The 17,832-nt window shown below is 40.1% G+C and overlaps 1 protein-coding gene across 2 annotated transcripts in view; it reads right to left on the minus strand.

Annotated features, from left to right (window-relative positions):
• Positions 1-17,623, minus strand: part of NAXD (NAD(P)HX dehydratase) — a 47,657-nt gene extending 30,034 nt beyond the window's left edge. The window contains exons 1-5 of one of the 2 annotated variants that reach the window (XM_004447018.5): positions 16,828-17,473; positions 13,914-14,282; positions 10,353-10,503; positions 4,680-4,725; positions 3,883-3,971 (exon numbers count right to left, since the gene is read on the minus strand). In XM_004447018.5, the coding sequence (XP_004447075.1) occupies positions 3,883-3,971; positions 4,680-4,725; positions 10,353-10,503; positions 13,914-14,282; positions 16,828-17,302 (1,130 nt within the window). In that variant the 5' untranslated portion in view covers positions 17,303-17,473. Of the gene's footprint in view, positions 1-3,882; positions 3,972-4,679; positions 4,726-10,352; positions 10,504-13,913; positions 14,283-16,827 lie in introns of both variants that reach the window. The other variant, XM_023586980.3, reaches the window with a different exon arrangement.
• Positions 17,624-17,832: the final 209 nt, after the last annotated feature.

The following is a 17,832-nucleotide window of genomic DNA, read 5'->3' on the forward strand; positions in this document are numbered from 1 at the left end:
CCAAATTTTAATGTTTAGGTTTCAGTTAATGACAGTTCACTTCATCCACTTTGATAGTGACGATCTGTAATACTTGGCATTATTTTACACTCTTCTGGTATTAGTTGACCTAAATTATTAATACTGAATCTAGTTTTATGAAGATTATTAGGGTTTACATATTAAGAACTACAAATCTTAGCTCCAATTATATTTGCAATTATTTTTTCTTAAGAGAAATTCTAAGCCCTGGTTAAAATGAGTCTTCAATGGGCTCAGCCTCCTATCCTTTGCATATGCTGGGTTCAACCCTCCCCTTGCTATTCCTACTCATCCTTCAACACACAATGTGCCCTCACTGTCACCTGTATATATGTGAATCACAACTCTTAACACTCAGAATTACCAGTGTTTAGTAGTACCTCCCTAGGGCACGGCTGCTGTATTCCCTGTATCTCTACATAGAAATAGGATCAGTTAAATAATATATGAATAAATATCACCTAAAAACAAAGTGCAGAAGTTGCCATTTCATCTCTTCTATTTCTCCCTTAATTCTATCCCTTACTTGCTCTACCCACAGAACCCTTTGAAAACCTTAGGAAAGATATGGACTCTAACTCTCAGAGCAAACACACACTGCTAGAAGGGAGTACACAGAGAGTCCTGATGTCAATCCAGGGCCACAGAGTTGTCTATATTTAACGTCTTCAAATCTCCTCTACCCATTTGCTTCTAAATCCATTCCAATAATGCTTTTATCCCCTCTAGCTTCCCGTAAGCTGCCTTCTCAGGATCACCAATGACTTTCACATTAAGTCGAATCATCCAGCCTGTCTTTTTTTTTTTAAAGATTTTAAAATTTATTTCTACCCTCTCCCCCTTGTCTGCTCTCCTGTGTCCACTGGATGTGTGTTCTTCTGTGTCTGGTTGCATTCTCGGCAGCACTGGGAATCTGTGTCTCTTTTTTTTGTTGCTGCGTCATCTTTCTGAATCAGCTCTCCATATGTGCAGTGCCACTTCTGGGACGGCTGCGGTTTTTGCACAGGGTGGCTCTCCTTGTGGGGTGCACTTATCACGCATCGGGCCCCCCTACATGGGGGACACCCCTGCTTGGCATGGCACTCCTTGCATGCGGCAGCACTGCATGTGGGCCAGCTCACCACTGGGATCAGGAGGTCCTGGGTTTGACCCGGACCTTCTACATGGTAGGCGATGCTCTTATCAGTTGAGCCACATCTGCCTCCCCATCCTTAGTCTCCATCTTTCAATTACCTGTGTCACAGATGATTACAGCCCAACCTGAATTGTCTAGAAACAATTTCTTTACTTGTCCTCCAGGACACCTCTCGTGGTTTCTTACACCTTACCCACCACCCTTCTGTCCCTATGATGGAAACCACCTCTTCTCCCAGTCATCTAAATACTCTCTCTACCTCCTCCCACTCCTTGGGGATCCCATGCACTCTCATGGCTCTCATCTGTACATTAATGGCTCCCAAACACCTGCCTTCTCTGACTGCCACACTGCCATCTCCACTTGGATGTCTAACAGACAGCTAAATTTAACATGTCAAAAAGCAAACTTCTGATCTTTATCCCCACCCAAAACAATTTGCCCACAGCTTTCTCCATCTCATTAAATGATAAGTCTCTCTGACCAAAAAATTTTCGTATCATTCATAACTCTTTTTTCTCATGTCCCAATCCCACTGTCAGCAAATCCTGTTGGCTTTACTTTCCAAATAAATTCAGAATCTAATCACTTTTCATCATTTCCACTGTACCACCTGTCAATTACCAGGATTGTTACAAAAGCCTTCTAACTGAAATCCCTGCTTGCATTCTTGACCCCAAGATCCTATTTCCTACACAGGAGCCAGACTGACCCTTTTAAATCATCAGGTAATGTCACACTCCTGCTCAAATATTCCAACGGCCTCCCATGTCACTCTGCGTAAAGCCATAATCTTTACAATGGACTATGTAGCCTGTGGTGGTTTGGAGCTGTATATATCCCAGAAAAACTTGTTCTGAAACTTAAATCCATTCTTGTGGGTGTGAATCCATCATAAGTAGGGCCTTTTGATGAGGTTACTTCAGTTAAGGTGTGGCCTATCTTAATGAGGAGGAAGCTTAACCCTATTAATGGTGTCTTTTGTAAGAAGAACAAAATTCCGACAGAGAAAAATCACAGAGGAAGCAGCCAGAAGCTGAACTTATCAATGGGACCCAGAAGAGAAGGAAGAGACCAGGAGATGTAGTCATGGGCCTTGCCATGTGACAAGCTAAGGACCAAGAATCACTAGCAGTCAGTTCCGAAATGCCATAGTCTTCAGGAAGAAAGCATCACCTCGATGATGCCTGGATTTGGACCCTTTTATTAACCTCAAAACTGTGAGCAAATAAAGCTGATCCACTGGATTGGTAGTTGCTTGAGCAGCCCAGGAAACTAAAGCACAGCCGAAAAGGGTTTGGTACTCTGAACCTTTCTGGTTACTCTCCCCTCACACACTGGATTCAGTCACAATAGCATATTCCTCAAACATATCAGCAATGTCCCACCTCAGAGGTCTTCTATTTTCTTTGCCCAGATATTTTCAGGGCTTGTTTCCTCACCTTCTCCAGGTCTTTACTTGACTGTCATTCTCCATGAAGCTTTCTTTGACGTACCTATTTAAAACTGGAATGCACATTCACCCAGCATTTCCAAAGTCCTTTCCCTGCTTAATTCTTCTCCATGATCAACACCACCTGATATACTGTATCTTTCTTGCTTGTCTCTAGAACTGTTACTCAATAATGGTAGCAACTAGCCACATGTGGCTATTTATGTTTAACAACTAAAATTAAATTGAAAATTCAGTTCCTAAATCATATTAGCCACATTTCACATGCTCAAGTGCCACCTGTGTCCAGGGGCCAGTACAGGACAGCACAGGAATATTTTCACCATCATATAAAGGTTTATTGGACAGTGCTGCTCTAGAAGGTAAGCTCCACAAGCACAGAGATTTTTGCCTGTTTGGTTCAAAGCTGTCCCATCGGATCCAGAACAGTGTCTGGACAGCAAATATTTGTTGAATAAATGAACGATCCTGTCAGTTGCCTAAAGAAGCCCCCCTCTTCTTCTGTCATGAACAACACTGTCCAAACTCATTGGTCCACAGAACTCTCCTGGACTTAAGAATCTATAGCCATGTCTGTGTGCACATGGAAAGAACCACCAGCGTTTGGCTACGAAAGACCACATCTTGGAACATCACCTTGGTTCTTCAGACCTATTCCCATGTGTATTTTCATCTTATTCTTACAACAGAAAATGGATTACAGTTTTTGTATTTCTTCTGAGAGCACCTGCCTACAAACATTGCATATAGCATGTGGTACACTGAATTGTATTACCCAAGTTTGGACATGTTCTTGGTCTTGCTCTGCATTCAGCTGGGTGTGCACCCACTGTAAATAAGATCTCTTCAAGATGACTTCAGTTAAGGTGTGTCCCCACTGAATCAGGTTGCACTTTAATCCGGATTACTATTCTCTTAATGAGGAAAGGAAATCAGACACAGAAAGAGAAGCCAGAGGGAGCAGCCAGAAACTAGAAGTCAACAGAACCCAGAAGACAGAGGAGAACACAGTGCTATGTGCATTGCTGTGTGACAAGAAAGCCAAGGAATACCCAAAGAGTACCTGCTAGTCAGAAGATACCCACCCAAGAAGGAAGCAAGGCTGCTAGCCTCTGAAATTCCTGTTGTTAAACCATCCCCATTGTATGGTATTTTTTTAACAGGTAAGAAACTAAAACATAGCAGATATTGATAAATGCTTCCTTGTTAGTTTAAAAATGCTAAGTGACACAAGAGTTGCTGCAATAAAGAAAACCCCACAGAAGGCACTCACAGTACAGGGTGAACAATGAGCTCCGGGCTGTATGACTTAATCACAGGTGCGGCCTCCTTGGTACAGAACACATGGGACAAATCTGCACCCTGAGAAATAGGGCATAAGAAGCAGACTTAAAAGCAGGAACTCACAGAAACACCAAAACTGGTTTTTCAGGTACAAGCCTCTTATGAATAAGAAACATGACATATAACCATCTGAATTTCTCAGCAATAGATTCAAATGAAAAAAAATATACTATAGTAGTTAAGGTATACGGTTTAGGAAAAGCCTAAGTAATGTAAAAGCAATGCCTAGAAAGCTAGCCAGATTTTTGTAGCCACCTAAAAGGCAGAGTCAAAGTCATCCAGCATCAATCCAGATGAGCTCAGTCTTAAAAGGTTACATTTTTCCTTCTAATTAGTCATCATCTACAAGGCTCACAGGAAGCACTAAACCTAAGGATTCCATCCTACTTCTCATTAACTGTTATACCAGGGCAATTAGGACCTGATCAAAATGCATGGGAAATGACCTAGTCTAATAGACTTCAACTGCTTAAGTCAGGACTGAAAAGGCATCCGAGGATAATTTCTGTTAAGTACATACTAATGAAATTCTAGTTAAATTTTTTTTTTTTTAATTCAAGCTATTTTGTTGCTGGGCAAGAAGTCAGGATAAGTTTAAAGTTGTTTCCTATTACCTACGATTACCCCAAGATGTTATTTAGATTTCCACAAGAAAACATTTGCTTAAATCATATTCAAATAATTCAATCCTTCAATAGGAAAATTCCATTAAAGAAGCAAACATACCACTTTGAGAGCTGAGATTGCTGCAAAATATGGGGCTCCAGTGTACCTAAAAGTAAAATGTTTAGAGTCAAAAAACTTCTGACAATGAGGCAAGTACTCCAGGTTTATCAATAAATAACACAGATGTGAAGCACACAGCACCGACACCTAGTAGATGCTCAATAAACGTTCAATAAACATGAATCAGACAATATAGTAAATCTTTTATATAAAACCTTTAACAGTCAAACCCTGGCTTCATGTAACTGTTGTCTCTTTATAAATGTGCATGTTCAAACTAAAAGGTCGAGAAGATAGTAAGAATTTACTGAAGACTCCTGCCAGGAAAAACAACATGTGCTCAGAGAAATCAGAGGCACAGACACTGTTCCAGAGGAGAGAGGATCCAATTTTCGGAACATAACAGTGAGCAAATAGTCATTTTGTAAGCCTCTACAGCAATAAGAAGCTGCATATACCCCCCTAGTTTCCATCATACCGTTCCAGAATTCCTGCAACTTTATTTTTAAAGTCACTTCAAGTAAAGCAAGGAAAATCTGTGAACCCAGCATTCAGATTGTAACTTTATATTAATCCCAAGCAGTAAAGTGTTTTATTAGCTGTGGCAGTTAGAGATTATTTTGTGAATCCCAAAAAGAGAAAGACTGTGTTTGTAAACCAATCTATTCCTCTGGGTGTGACACCCTTTGGTTGCATTAAATTCAGCTGAGATGGCTTTGATTAAAAAACCTGTTAAGATTAGAATTTATTTTAAAAAAACAACAAAACCCAGGACCTTGTAAGTGGGAAGCTGGTGCTCAACCACTGCGCCACATCAGCCTCCCTGAGTTGGTCATTTTTTCGTTTTGCTTGTTGTTTGTTTTTTTGGGTTTTTTGTTTTTTTGTTTTTCAGGAGACACCAGGAACCAAACCTCAGACCTCCCATATGGAAGGCAGGCTCAACTGCTTGAGCCACACATCCGCTCCCAAGATTGAAGCTTTTTTTTAATTTGATTTGACTAGGTCAGTAAGGCAGGACTCAGGTTGAGTCCCTGCCCCCTTGTTGTATCTAATATAAACTGACAATAACTCAAGGAGACACACAGAGCAGAGAGGTTTGTCATTTTTGATCCTGCCATGTGACAGAAAGGAGAAGGCTCAAAAAGCCAAAGCCCAGGGGAGAAATGGGCCATTTGCCTGATAACTTAACTGCTGACCTTGGGAAGAGAGTGAAAACTATCAGTTTCACTATTAGGAAACTATTAGGAAGTCGTGAGAGACAAGCCCATGCCAGTCTGCAGCTAAGACTGGAAAGAAGCTGGGCCCACACAGCCTTAAGAGCAAGAGGGAGAAGCCGATGTGGCCCAATGGATAGGGTGCCTGCCTACCACACGGGAGGTCCAAGGTTCAAACCCAGGGTCTCCTGACCCGTGTGCAGCTGGCCCATGTGCAGTGCTGATGCGTGCAAGGAGTGCCCTGCCACACAGGGGTGTCCTCCGCTAGGGGAGCCCCATGCGCAACAAGTGCACCCCTCAAGGAGAGCCACCCAGCACAAAAAAATGCAGCCTGCCCAGGAATGGCGCTGCACACACGGAGAGCTGACGCAGCAAGATGACACAACAAAAACACTGCTGCTAAGGATATAAGTGGTCACAGAAGAACATGCAGCGAATGGACACAGAAAGCAGACAATTGTGTGTGTGTGGGGGGGTGGGGAACGGGAGAGAAATAAATAAAAACTAAATCTTAAAAAAAAAAAGAAATGCATTGAAACAATGAAAAATAGTTTGCTTACTATACTAGCAAAGGTTGATGATACCTATAGTTTGCGATACCTAAGGGATACAAGGGGAATGGATGCTCTTGAACATCACTGGCAGCAGTCTACACTACAGCAATTTGGGGGAGAGTGTAACTTGGCAACGTTATACATATACATTTATACGTATAATATATACACCTACAAAATGTATATGCAATTTAAACGTGTATGCCTTATGAACCAGTAAACATTCTTTTAAGAATTAATCCCTCAGAAATAACTAGATAAGTGCATGAGAATATATATTTACACGGACATCCATAGCTGTATTGTTAATAGAAACAAAACAATACAAATAATCTATTGTCTATTCATAGGCAATGCATAATTAAATTTTGACCCATCTTACAATAAATACCATGTATGCACTTAAAGAATAGATCTGTATGAACCAATACAGAAAGACATCCATGACATAGAACTAAGTGATAACATCAGATTACTGAACAGCATGTAAAATATGGTCACATTTTTGTTAAAAAATACTAACACGCACAGAAAAGTCTAGAAGGCTAACATGACAGTAATTTATAAGGATGAAGGCTTTTGTGAAACTTTTACACATTTCTATATTTGAATTTTTAAAATAAGCAGATATTATTTTTATAATCAGAATAAAAGTATTTCTATATTTAACATTTGTTACTAAAACTGACATTATCTTAAGTTAGATACTTATACCCCAGAACATTACATTACCTACCTTATCTCAAAAGCAAACCTGATGGCCAAGTCTTCCAATGTAATCTTCCCAAAATGTAAGGCAAGAGAAGGAGGAAGTTTGAGGAACCATATTACTGACTCCCTCTCAACTCACCCCAAAGGTTACACCTGAACATAGTCCAGGAACTGCAGAAAAAAGATGGGAACTGAGGAACCAATGGGAGTCGACCTCCTCCAGGCAAGGGCTTCTCCTGTCTCCAGGGAAGCAGCCTCCCTGTGTGCCCAAGTGTCAGTGGTCTGCGAAGCAAGGGTGTTGCAGCTAACCCACAAAAGTGGCAACTTTTGCTTCCACCACCCAAGAGTACACTCATACTGGAGAGACCTTAATAGCTAAAGCTGACAAAACCAGGACCAAGCAAAGCAAAAACAACCACACACTTAAGAAATATGAGGAGGAGAACTAAGCTGAATACCTAAATAGGCAGGACTGAGGAACCGACAGCAGAGTTAAAGAAAAACCTTAGGTCTAAGAGATTTCAAAGTGATTCAATGCAGGAATAAAAGGAGTTTCTGGAACTAAAAAACAGGGCTTTTAAGTAGTAAAATGTTTAAACAGACAGCAAAAAATAAGGACACAGAAGTCATGAAGGGAAATGTCAGAGACTTGGAGGTCAGATCCAAGAGTCCAACCTGCAGTAGGAGAAAAAAGAATGGATAGGGAGCTGAGGTGGTGCAAGAGAGTAATTGCCTTTCTCCCACTCCAGAAGGTCCCAGGATCAGTTCCTGGAGCTGCCTAACGAGAATACAAGCAGACACAGAAGAACACACAGCAAATGGACACAGAGCAGAAAACAGGGGGAACAGGGGGAATGGGGGAGAAATAAATAAAAATAAATCTTAAAAAAAAAAAAAAAAGAATGGATAAGTAGTGACTAACCAATAACAGAGGCAGATTTCCCATATCCAAAAAGACTTATGTCTACAGACCAAAAGGGCTCATGAAGTCTCAAGGAAGATTAATGGAAAAAAACAATCAGATGCATCCTGGAGAAACTGCTAAATTTTAAAGAAAAGGAAAATTTTACAAACTTCCAAGCAAGAAGAATGAAGGTGAACTGGACATGTATCAGATTTTAAAGGCACAACAATGGGTGCTTAAAGACAGGTGGTAATCTATAGACTACCAACAGAAAATGACTGCTCCCCAAGAATCTCATACTTTACCAACATATAATTTACCTGCTTAGTAAAAGGTATCAGTGGGTCTGCAGTGACTCAAAGAAAAAATCAACCACAGATTCTGCCCAAAGAAAATACTCCCATAGAATTCAAAGTATTCCTATCCAAATTACAAACCATAAAGGAGTAGGAAAATAAATAACAATATATCTTGAAACATTGAAAGTTAAATTTCATAGAGTAAAGACAGGAATTCTTAGTCTAAACTGGTAACTAAGAAAGACTGACACCAAAGAGGAAGCAAGATGGGACTAAAAGTCATCTAAAAGTTTCACCTTTATGGAGGAGGGAGAAGTGGGCAAACAGTAACACTCTCTCCCTACCTATAAGAGTGAAAAGGGTATCTACTAGCTGAATTCAAAAGGATAAAAGAATTACTAATTAAAGGAAAACTTTAGCAAAAATAAAGGAAGGAAAAATAGAAACAACATAAAATAAAGAGAAAACTTTAATAATCTTAGAAAGACTAAAGGTAAGTAGATTTTAAACACGAATAGGTTCACTTTTCCTGTTGAAGAGAACAAACTCTTCAGAATGGGCTAAGAAAAAAATCTAACTATACATTATTTATAATAAATATACTGTTGTAGATTGAATCATGTACCCCAGGAAATACGTGTTCTTTTTTCTTTTATTTTTTTTTTAAGATTGATTGATTTCTCTCCCCTTTCCCCCACTTCCCCCACCCCAGTTGTCTGTTCTCTGTGTCTATTTGCTGTATCTTCTTCTTTGTCCCTTTCTGTTGTTGTCAACAGCAGGGGAATCTGTTTCTTTTTTGCTGCGTCATCTTGTTGTGTCAGCTCTCCGTATGGGTGGCGCCATTCTTAGGCAGGCTGCACTTTCTTTCGTGCTGGGCGGCTCTCCTTACCGGGCGCACTCCTTGCGCATGGGGCTCCCCTACGCAGGGGTCCCCTGCGTGGCACAGTACTCCTTGCGCGCATCAGCACTGCACATGGGCCAGCTCCACACGGGTCAAGGAGGTCCGGGGTTTGACCCGCGGACCTCCCATAAAACACGTGTTCTTTATCTCAATCCAAGTTCCTGTGAGTGTGATCCCATTTGTAACAGGACCCTCTGAATATACTGTTATTAGCTAAGGTGTGGTCAAACGGAATCAGGGTGGGCTTTAATGTATAACCAAAGGCTTATTAAGAAAGGAAATTCTGATTCAATCAGAGAAGCCAGAAGTCAGCATAAACTAGAAGAGCAAACACAAGAGAGTGAGATGGCCATGTGGTCGAGGCCTGTCATCACTAGAACACTACAGACTTTGAGGAGAAGACAGGACCTCATGCTTGATCTTGGGACTTTGAGCCTCCAAAACCATGAGATAATAAATTTCTGTTTCAAGCCAACCAGTATGCAATATTTGCCATAGTAGCCTTGGCTGCTAAACTGTTGAAAATAAAGGGATAGGCAAAAAGAAATCACATAAATGCAAGCAGAAAGTAAGGAGAAACAGAAGCAGTACTCAAAGAATTTAAGTAAACACAGTATCATTTATAAAGAAGGGTAAATTATAAATCTTTACATGTCGAATAACATAGTAGCAAAATATGTAAAACAAAAAAATTAAGCAGACCCTGAAGAAATCTGACAAATGAAATCTACCAAATTTCGTTGATGGCTTAAGAAACTACCTTTAAATTGATATAGTGGATGAAGCAGACACATATTATATTTATACTGATAATAAAAGTAGCACATGCTTATAGTATGAAGTCTGATACTTACAAAAAAGTATAAAACAGGAAAAAACTGTTTCAACACCTCACCAAAGGCAAAACCTTAATACTGACACATGCTGGTGAACAACTCAATCAAGGTTTAAGGGTTTTTCATGTTTAATCAAAACATCAATCACTAAAAAATACTGGGTGTACATGCGTAGAAGAATGGACAGACAGACAGACAGACTTCTTTTAACACTTCTTTTAAATACTCACAAACATTTCACATTTGTAACTTACTCTTGACAGCCTCCAACTACGCCTATTCTTCCATCTTGTCCTTTGTGCTTTTTGGTAGTTAGAGGAGGTATGATATTTCTCACCAACTGAAAAGTATTTTCCATATCTTTTACAGAATGTGCTTTATGTAGTGAAAATGCTCTTTCTAAAACTGAAAAACAGAAAAATGAAGTTCATTCAGAAAGGTAAATATCTAGAAATATACATAAAGAATAGGGACTTAAAATACTGCTTTAACCAAAACACTTCCCAAAATCGACTTATATGAATGCTACAGATTTTTATCCAGTGGTTTCATGACTTTATTTCTCTAAGACATGATATGCAGAAGTTAGAACATAACACTAAAGCATACTGTGTATATCATTTATTTTTTTAATGCATCAGACACTTTGGAAGACAACTTAATCTTTCAGCAAGCTTAGTGACCTAAAAAAAAAAAAAGCCACAATATTCCTTGATAAACTACATATATTGATATTTCAATCTTCCTTTAATTTTATTAGATCTCATCTATGCTCTCAAATTGGAAAACCAAGTTCCTATTTATTACCTTCCACTGTCACATTCAAAATTTTGACAGATTCATTATTTCCAATTTAATTTTTCCAGTTGTATTTCTAAAACTCATGTGGATACTAATTAGACAGCCAAAAAATAGCATTCTCAATATAGAACATAAAGAGATCTTAAATTGGGTTCAAAGTGGCATTTTAAAATAATTTGATCATTTAAAATTGTCTCTAAATAGCTACATTTACTTGATCTTTCCTTAAAAAGTTTTTGCATTGCTGTATTTTGCCTTAATATTTAAAACAATTCAGCCGTGAGCTCTATAGAGTCCAGTGTATGAACAAAATATATATATTCTTTGCATATATACACCATATTTTCTCAAACAAGGCAACCAATATTAACATTCCAATTATCTCAGCAGCTGAGAAAATTAGAGATGTATCAAGAGCTCAATTAAAGACTAAGAGCGGACACAGCTCTGTATGGTAAAAGTTTTGTCTTTAATAAACTTCAAAATTTACTTTTTAATTCAACAATATCATAATTTTCTTTAATGAATAAATATAAATGGCTTAGCTGATAGATCACATGCCTAGAACCCCAAAATGAAAATATAATATTAATTACTGTCAAACCAAACACCTTTTCACCGCCAAACCAACACATGATTAAAACAGAAAGTAGAATCATTTTATAAATCCTTGGCCAAGAAAAAGCAGGAATAGGCTTGCGCAACAATAAATACAGCTGGCTAATCCCTCAACTCTATAAGTCTTTCATTTTCACTGGCATTCTTCTCCCAATGAAATAAGGAAACCACTTTCATCCACAGTACTACCTCCCACCCTTTAATTTGGAGGTATGCCACAGAGGCAGGGCAGTGCAACACTGGGTTAACAAAAAAAACCCTGCTCTAAATCTTTCTTTTCCTCCTCAATTCATTCATCTTCTAGTATCCTCATCCTGCACCCCAAATCCCAAAATTACAGCTTTTCTTTTTCACTATACACATTTAAAGCCACCAGACACCACTATTTTTTCAACAGCATAATTGTAAAATCCTTTTTCCCCTGAACTACCTTTAACAAGTTACATGAAAGAAATTAAGAGTTGCTATAATTAGATTTAACTACCACATCACTCAATGCTGAAGAAGAATCTATGCAGTTATGAAAATGTTTAACATGTATTTGTTTCAAACCTTAACATATCTAGCATAACAACAGTATGACTGATCAATAGGAAAAAACAAGAATATCATAGAATATTCACTCGTTCAAAGTCCCCAGAAAAAGTAAGACAGTTGCTTTTTAAATGCTAGGAACTGTAAAATTAGAACTCAAACTTACCAGTCATTCAAGGGATGTTATGGGTTCCTTATAATGTTCTGGGTTTATTATATACCATCACTTAATACTAAGTATTTAACCACATATAAAATATCCCTAAGACCACAGTGACTTCATGTTATAGTTATAGGTATTGATGCTAGATATGCCTGGTTTCAGAGAGTTCTACTGTTTCCAAACTAGCATTTCAATAACTCTTCCAGAAAGTGGCTATTGAGATATTTTGTCATCTTATTTAAGAATTAATTATAATCACTATTACAAGTGAATGGATGTCAAATCAGTCTTTCAAAATATTTAAGAACTTAAACATTTATCAAGAAAAGACAGTCTGAGGGCAATGAAAATTATTTTTGTCACTAAATGATATATAAAATACTCTGAAATATCTATGTCCCAATAGGCACATCATCTGTAAGTTTAATTTTTCCCTGATCTTTATGTCTAAAAATAAGCATTTAAAAAGATCAAGAAGTGTGAATAAATCTATGAAATTACCACTTGGTATTTCTTTTTTCTCTATATGCAGTAATTTAGGCTCTTGGCCTTAAAATGGAATTCAAGAAGGAATTGTGGACCTTGCATTAAGTGACAGAAGTAGGTACTTTATTAAAGCTTCTACAACCCCCCAAAATTAATCATATTAGCAAAAACTCTGCCAAATAAAAGTGTTCTTTAGACAAGCATACAAGACTTGTAAAAATCTATTTTCCAGAGTTATCACAAACACGTCTTTCTTTAAGGTAGGACAATGTTTGCAAAGCTCACAAGTAAGAAAAATTAACCTACTATTTTCCCCACTGAATTTCTATACAAGGTGTAAAACATGACTAGGAAGCCTTTACTGTGATGATACCTGATCACTAAGGAAGAAAAATAAGGGGCAGACACATGAGTATCATGAAGTGTCAAAACAGAACTATTATAAACCACGACATAAAAATCCTTCCAGACAGGTTAAAGTATGGTTCTCAAATAAAACAACTGACCCTACTAAGATATTTATGGGCATAGATCAGTTTCTTCTTTGTTGTAGGGGGCCGCTCTTTGCATCGAAGGATGTTTAACGGCATCCCTGGCTGCTACCCAAAAGATGCCAGTAGCACAGCCCCACACCCCCAGCTGTGACAATCAGAAATATCTCTAGACATTGCCAAATATTCCTTGGTTGAGAACCACTGGTGTAGACCATTAAGCTTTAAATACATCAGTGTTTCAAATTAAATCATATTTAAGGTCAAACAATAAAACATAAATTTGACTTATAAAATGAGATCAGAGAAAAACAATTCAGGTAGACCTCAATTTATGGCTATTTAAAATGAACATTTCATACCAATCTAACACAACCGATGAAAAGTATTCTTAAATGGTAATCCTTGATAAACCTAATTCCCCACTTTAAGAAATTCAATCAGTCCAGCCTGTAATACATTTTATAGAAGTCTTCTTCCCCAATTACTTGAAATTGTATCTTATAAATATTTCATTTATACTTTAAATCTCAGATTTTAAGCCTTAAAAAAAAAAATAGCATTATAGACAGGGTATGAAATATTTACTTTTGCTATCAAAAAGGGCAAGTATATAAACCAATAATTTAACTATCCATTTATACTTTGCCTCATAGCAGAAAAAGCCCGATATTACTAAAAGATACAAAACTAAGCTATATCCACGTGTCAAAATGTAATACCTAGGGCAGGAGAAAGAGCTGCTGCCATAGCATTATAACTAACATCGTCTCCACACGCCCACTGGTGCGTTCGCTGCGGTGGGCTTGGCGGTCTGGACTGCACCCTGTGCGAGACAGCGGAGGAAATCCCAGCTAACACTTGTCCCAACATCTGCAACATCTGGAGTTCTCGCGTGCGCTCTGCTTCCCGGTGCTTGTCTTCTATTTTAAGCCTCTGCTCTTCATATCTGAAAAATTTCTGCTCTGCTTCCACACTTTGCTGTATAAGTTTTCCCATCATCTTGTCCAGAGGTATACTGGTATGGTGTTTTGATCTTTTTGGTTGAGAAAGAGGAGGTGTGCTGGTCTGAGCACCGATATGCTTAAAGCCTACAATTTTTAAAGCAAATAATGATTTTTGTTGTCACTCAAATAATGACAAGTACACATTAGTCATTTTTCCTCCACTTCAAGATAAACTTTATTAGAAAGGTAAGATAACAGAAGACAACAAATATACCATGCAACATTTGAACTATTCTATATGGCAGATAGAGCTCTACAGCAGTTAAGTTTTTAAAAAACATTTAAAAAAATTAAGTCCGATTTACGATAATCCCAAAATAAATGCACTGATTGTCTGAAAACTCATAATCTCTACGGTAGCCAGAAAGACAGAAAAAATAAATCTTTTACTTTATCTCAAATAGAACTGTGGTATCTGAGCCAAAAGTGCACAAATGCTGTCACCTTCATTGCAACTTGAAGAGCCCACCAATGCAAAATTTATCTCTTCCTCCACTATCATGTCATAGCATTTTGATTAGACTTTATCAGTATTGTCAGTTTATGGGCTGTGATGTTATTACAAGGAATGAGTCTATGAATCCTTGAGGACAAGAATCCTCTGTAAACTATTTGAAGATCTGCATATGAAAAACTATCTTTCAAACACGGGTCAATTTTTAGATTATTTTAAAAGCATAACTAAATTGATTGTAGTTTTTTGTTACGTATTTACAAAATTAATAGAAACTAAAAGTAAAGCAACTATTATTACCTCTGGGGTTCTGAAACCTTTTAAACTCACAAAAATATATGTGATAGGGATTGAAATGGACATAAAAATGGAGTTTTCATATCTTAATTGGTGGATAAGCACTACCATATAATATTTTGCCTACATGGAATGTGGCAAACCTCTCCCACACTGTAGCTTAAGGACAGGGGCTATGTGTTTTCCAAGATCGGACACCCCACCATCAATCACCTCTAGCAGTACCGTGTACAAAATAAGACACACAATAAATGTGTGGTAAATTAAAGGTATCTTAGTTCACACTTCTCATTAATAGCTAGTTTATCCTTATAAAGAGACTGAGGCCCAGAGACACATACTGTGAAGATACCACAGGTAGTAATGGACAAGTCAAGCCAGCGTACCATTTTAGCAAAAAGACCAACATTTGAAGGCAAAAGAAACAAGTTTTCTTTAACCAAATATTCACCTCACAACCAAAAGAAAAGGCAAGTCCTTTACAATTGCCCTCTGGAAAGATTTGCAAGGAAAAAAAAATCACTATCAAGAAATAGCGCATTTTCACTTTTTTAATGGGAATTGTACGAATGCAAAGTAAAATCTGAACTGCCCACCATCATTCTGTCCCAGTCACCTGAGAAAAATACCTTCTCTTAGGGAAAGGGTCAAAGAAAGGTCAATTAAATTCCCTTACACCTAACAGTAAATCAAGAGTTTCAGCTGGCTTACTGACATACATCATTTTGACTTGTCCACAAAAGTACTTAAACATAAACATCAAAGTTCTGAAGGATAAAAAGGCCTTAAGTAACTCCGTCTTTATGACAATTCTGAGTCTGGAAGAACAGGTCAAGTTTGTCTGGTTTTTGTTTGTTTTAAAGAAGTCTGGCTGAGGATGACTAGAGAATTAAATGGATTTCTTAGTCTGGGCTGTTTTCTAGAATTACTTGCCAATTTGCAGCTTTCTGTGATCTTACCAATGTTTCTCTAGGCCAAAAGTACTTTAACGTGAACTTATAACTTATTTAGAGCAGGTCACAGCAATCCTTAAGTTAACTGAGGTACCCTTCAGCATCCCCTAAAATCAGTGATCTAGGTAGACACTACCTATTTTTTCAGTAAAAGTTTAGGAAATCGGCTTTATACTGAAGCTTCAAACAAAGAAAAATCGTTCTAACCAATGGTAAGTGCGTGAGTTTAAGACATGGGGCTACCCTCACTTCCCCCCAAAAAAACCTCTAAAATAAAGCAGTGGTCGGAAGCCCTTCTGTTGCTAGTGTGATTACTAGCAGAGACACATCACCCAAGCAGTTTGTAGCAAGCCTTTCAATGTGTCTGGAACAAGTGTGCCAGAAAAAACAACAACAAAAAGAACTCCCTAATGATTGTTCTCTGACCAAGCCCAACACGGTAAACCTTTCTAATAACTACCAAAGCAAAACGTTTCTCCTTTACAGTCCATTAGATTGCATTTTACCATTTCAGCCATTTACTGGCTGTGGAATTTTGGCTAAGTCACTTATTTTCATAGTCAGAGCTTTTATTTACTATACGAAGGCGGATAACAGGAGTGTGCCCACCTTAGCAAGAAATGAGGTAATACAACACACATGCTATTTAGCTTTACAAAAATATTATACTGATATTCGTGGGGTAAAAGAGGAAAAAACACAGTAGGAGGTATAAAGCCCCAAACAATTAAAATCCACGTGTTCAGTTTATGCCTAAATTCTTCCTCCATCGTTTGTTCCATTTAAAACGGCATCTTAGAGTCCACTACAGTCCAGAAGCCAAAGCCAGGGATGCGGGTCCTCAGGGGCGCCAGGTTAACACTCCGGGTCACTGGGGTCATTTGCGTTAACCCTCCCGGAGGGGACACACACACACTGCACTCACCGTCGCTGGGCGGCACAGGGATGGCGAAGGGGGCACACTCCACCTTGACGCGTTGCTCCGCGAAGGAGGAGCCCTCGCCGGTCAAGTCCTTCTCGGCCTCCGGGTCCCGGCCGGCCACGTCCCTGGAAGCTGGGGTTCCACGGAGCAGCGCCAGGCCTCCCGCAGGGACTCGGGTGCCCAGAATCTGGTCCATCTCGTCGAAGAACTTGCAGGCCTTGCGCACAGGCCCGCCCTTGGGGAGCCCGTTCCGCGCCTGGTAGTACTGACGCTTTAAACCCTTGATGCGGATCCGGCACTGCTCCGGGGTCCGGGTGAAGCCCACCTCGGCCAGCCTGCACGCCACGTCCCGGTACACATGGCTGTTCCGAAAGTTCCCGTCCAACGCCGACTGCACGTCCGCCTCGCCCCAGATGCCCAGCAGGGCTCTGGTCTCCAGGTCGGACCACAGGGAGCCCCGGGTGTGGGTGATCATCATACCCGGCCCAGGTAGGCGCGAGGAAAGGCCACAAAAGACGCCGGCCCTTCGCCGGGCAGCTGGGGAGAGTGAGAACAGCTCCCCGCAGCGCTTCACATTTCTCCAGCCAGACTCGGGGTACGCGGGCCGGGACGCAGCGGCCCCTCACTCCGCTCCGCCCGCCGCGGAAACAAAGTTTAGAAGGGGGCGTCGAGCCGCCATTCACATGCTAATCCACGGTGAGGTGAGAGCTCCGCGCCGAGGAGACCCCGAGCCCCGCGGCACCCCGGCGCCCACCGCCGAGGTCGGCCCCGCGCGCGGGCTCTGCCCGCCGCTCCGACTGCAAGGCTCCGGAGGCCGGCCCCGCGCCCTCCCAGGCCCGCTCCCCACGCCGGCGGCGGCCACGAGCGCCTCCCCTCCCCCCGCAGGGCGCCCGAGTTCCCGCTCACCGCCACCCCAACCCGGCCCGGCGCCCCGCGCCCCGCAGATCCACCTCCCGGCCCGCGCCGGTCTCTGCACCCGCGACCCTTCCCCGCTCGCCCGCTCCCTTC

Source organism: Dasypus novemcinctus, chromosome 15, assembly GCF_030445035.2.
Source record: "Dasypus novemcinctus isolate mDasNov1 chromosome 15, mDasNov1.1.hap2, whole genome shotgun sequence".
Classification (NCBI taxonomy): domain Eukaryota; kingdom Metazoa; phylum Chordata; class Mammalia; order Cingulata; family Dasypodidae; genus Dasypus; species Dasypus novemcinctus.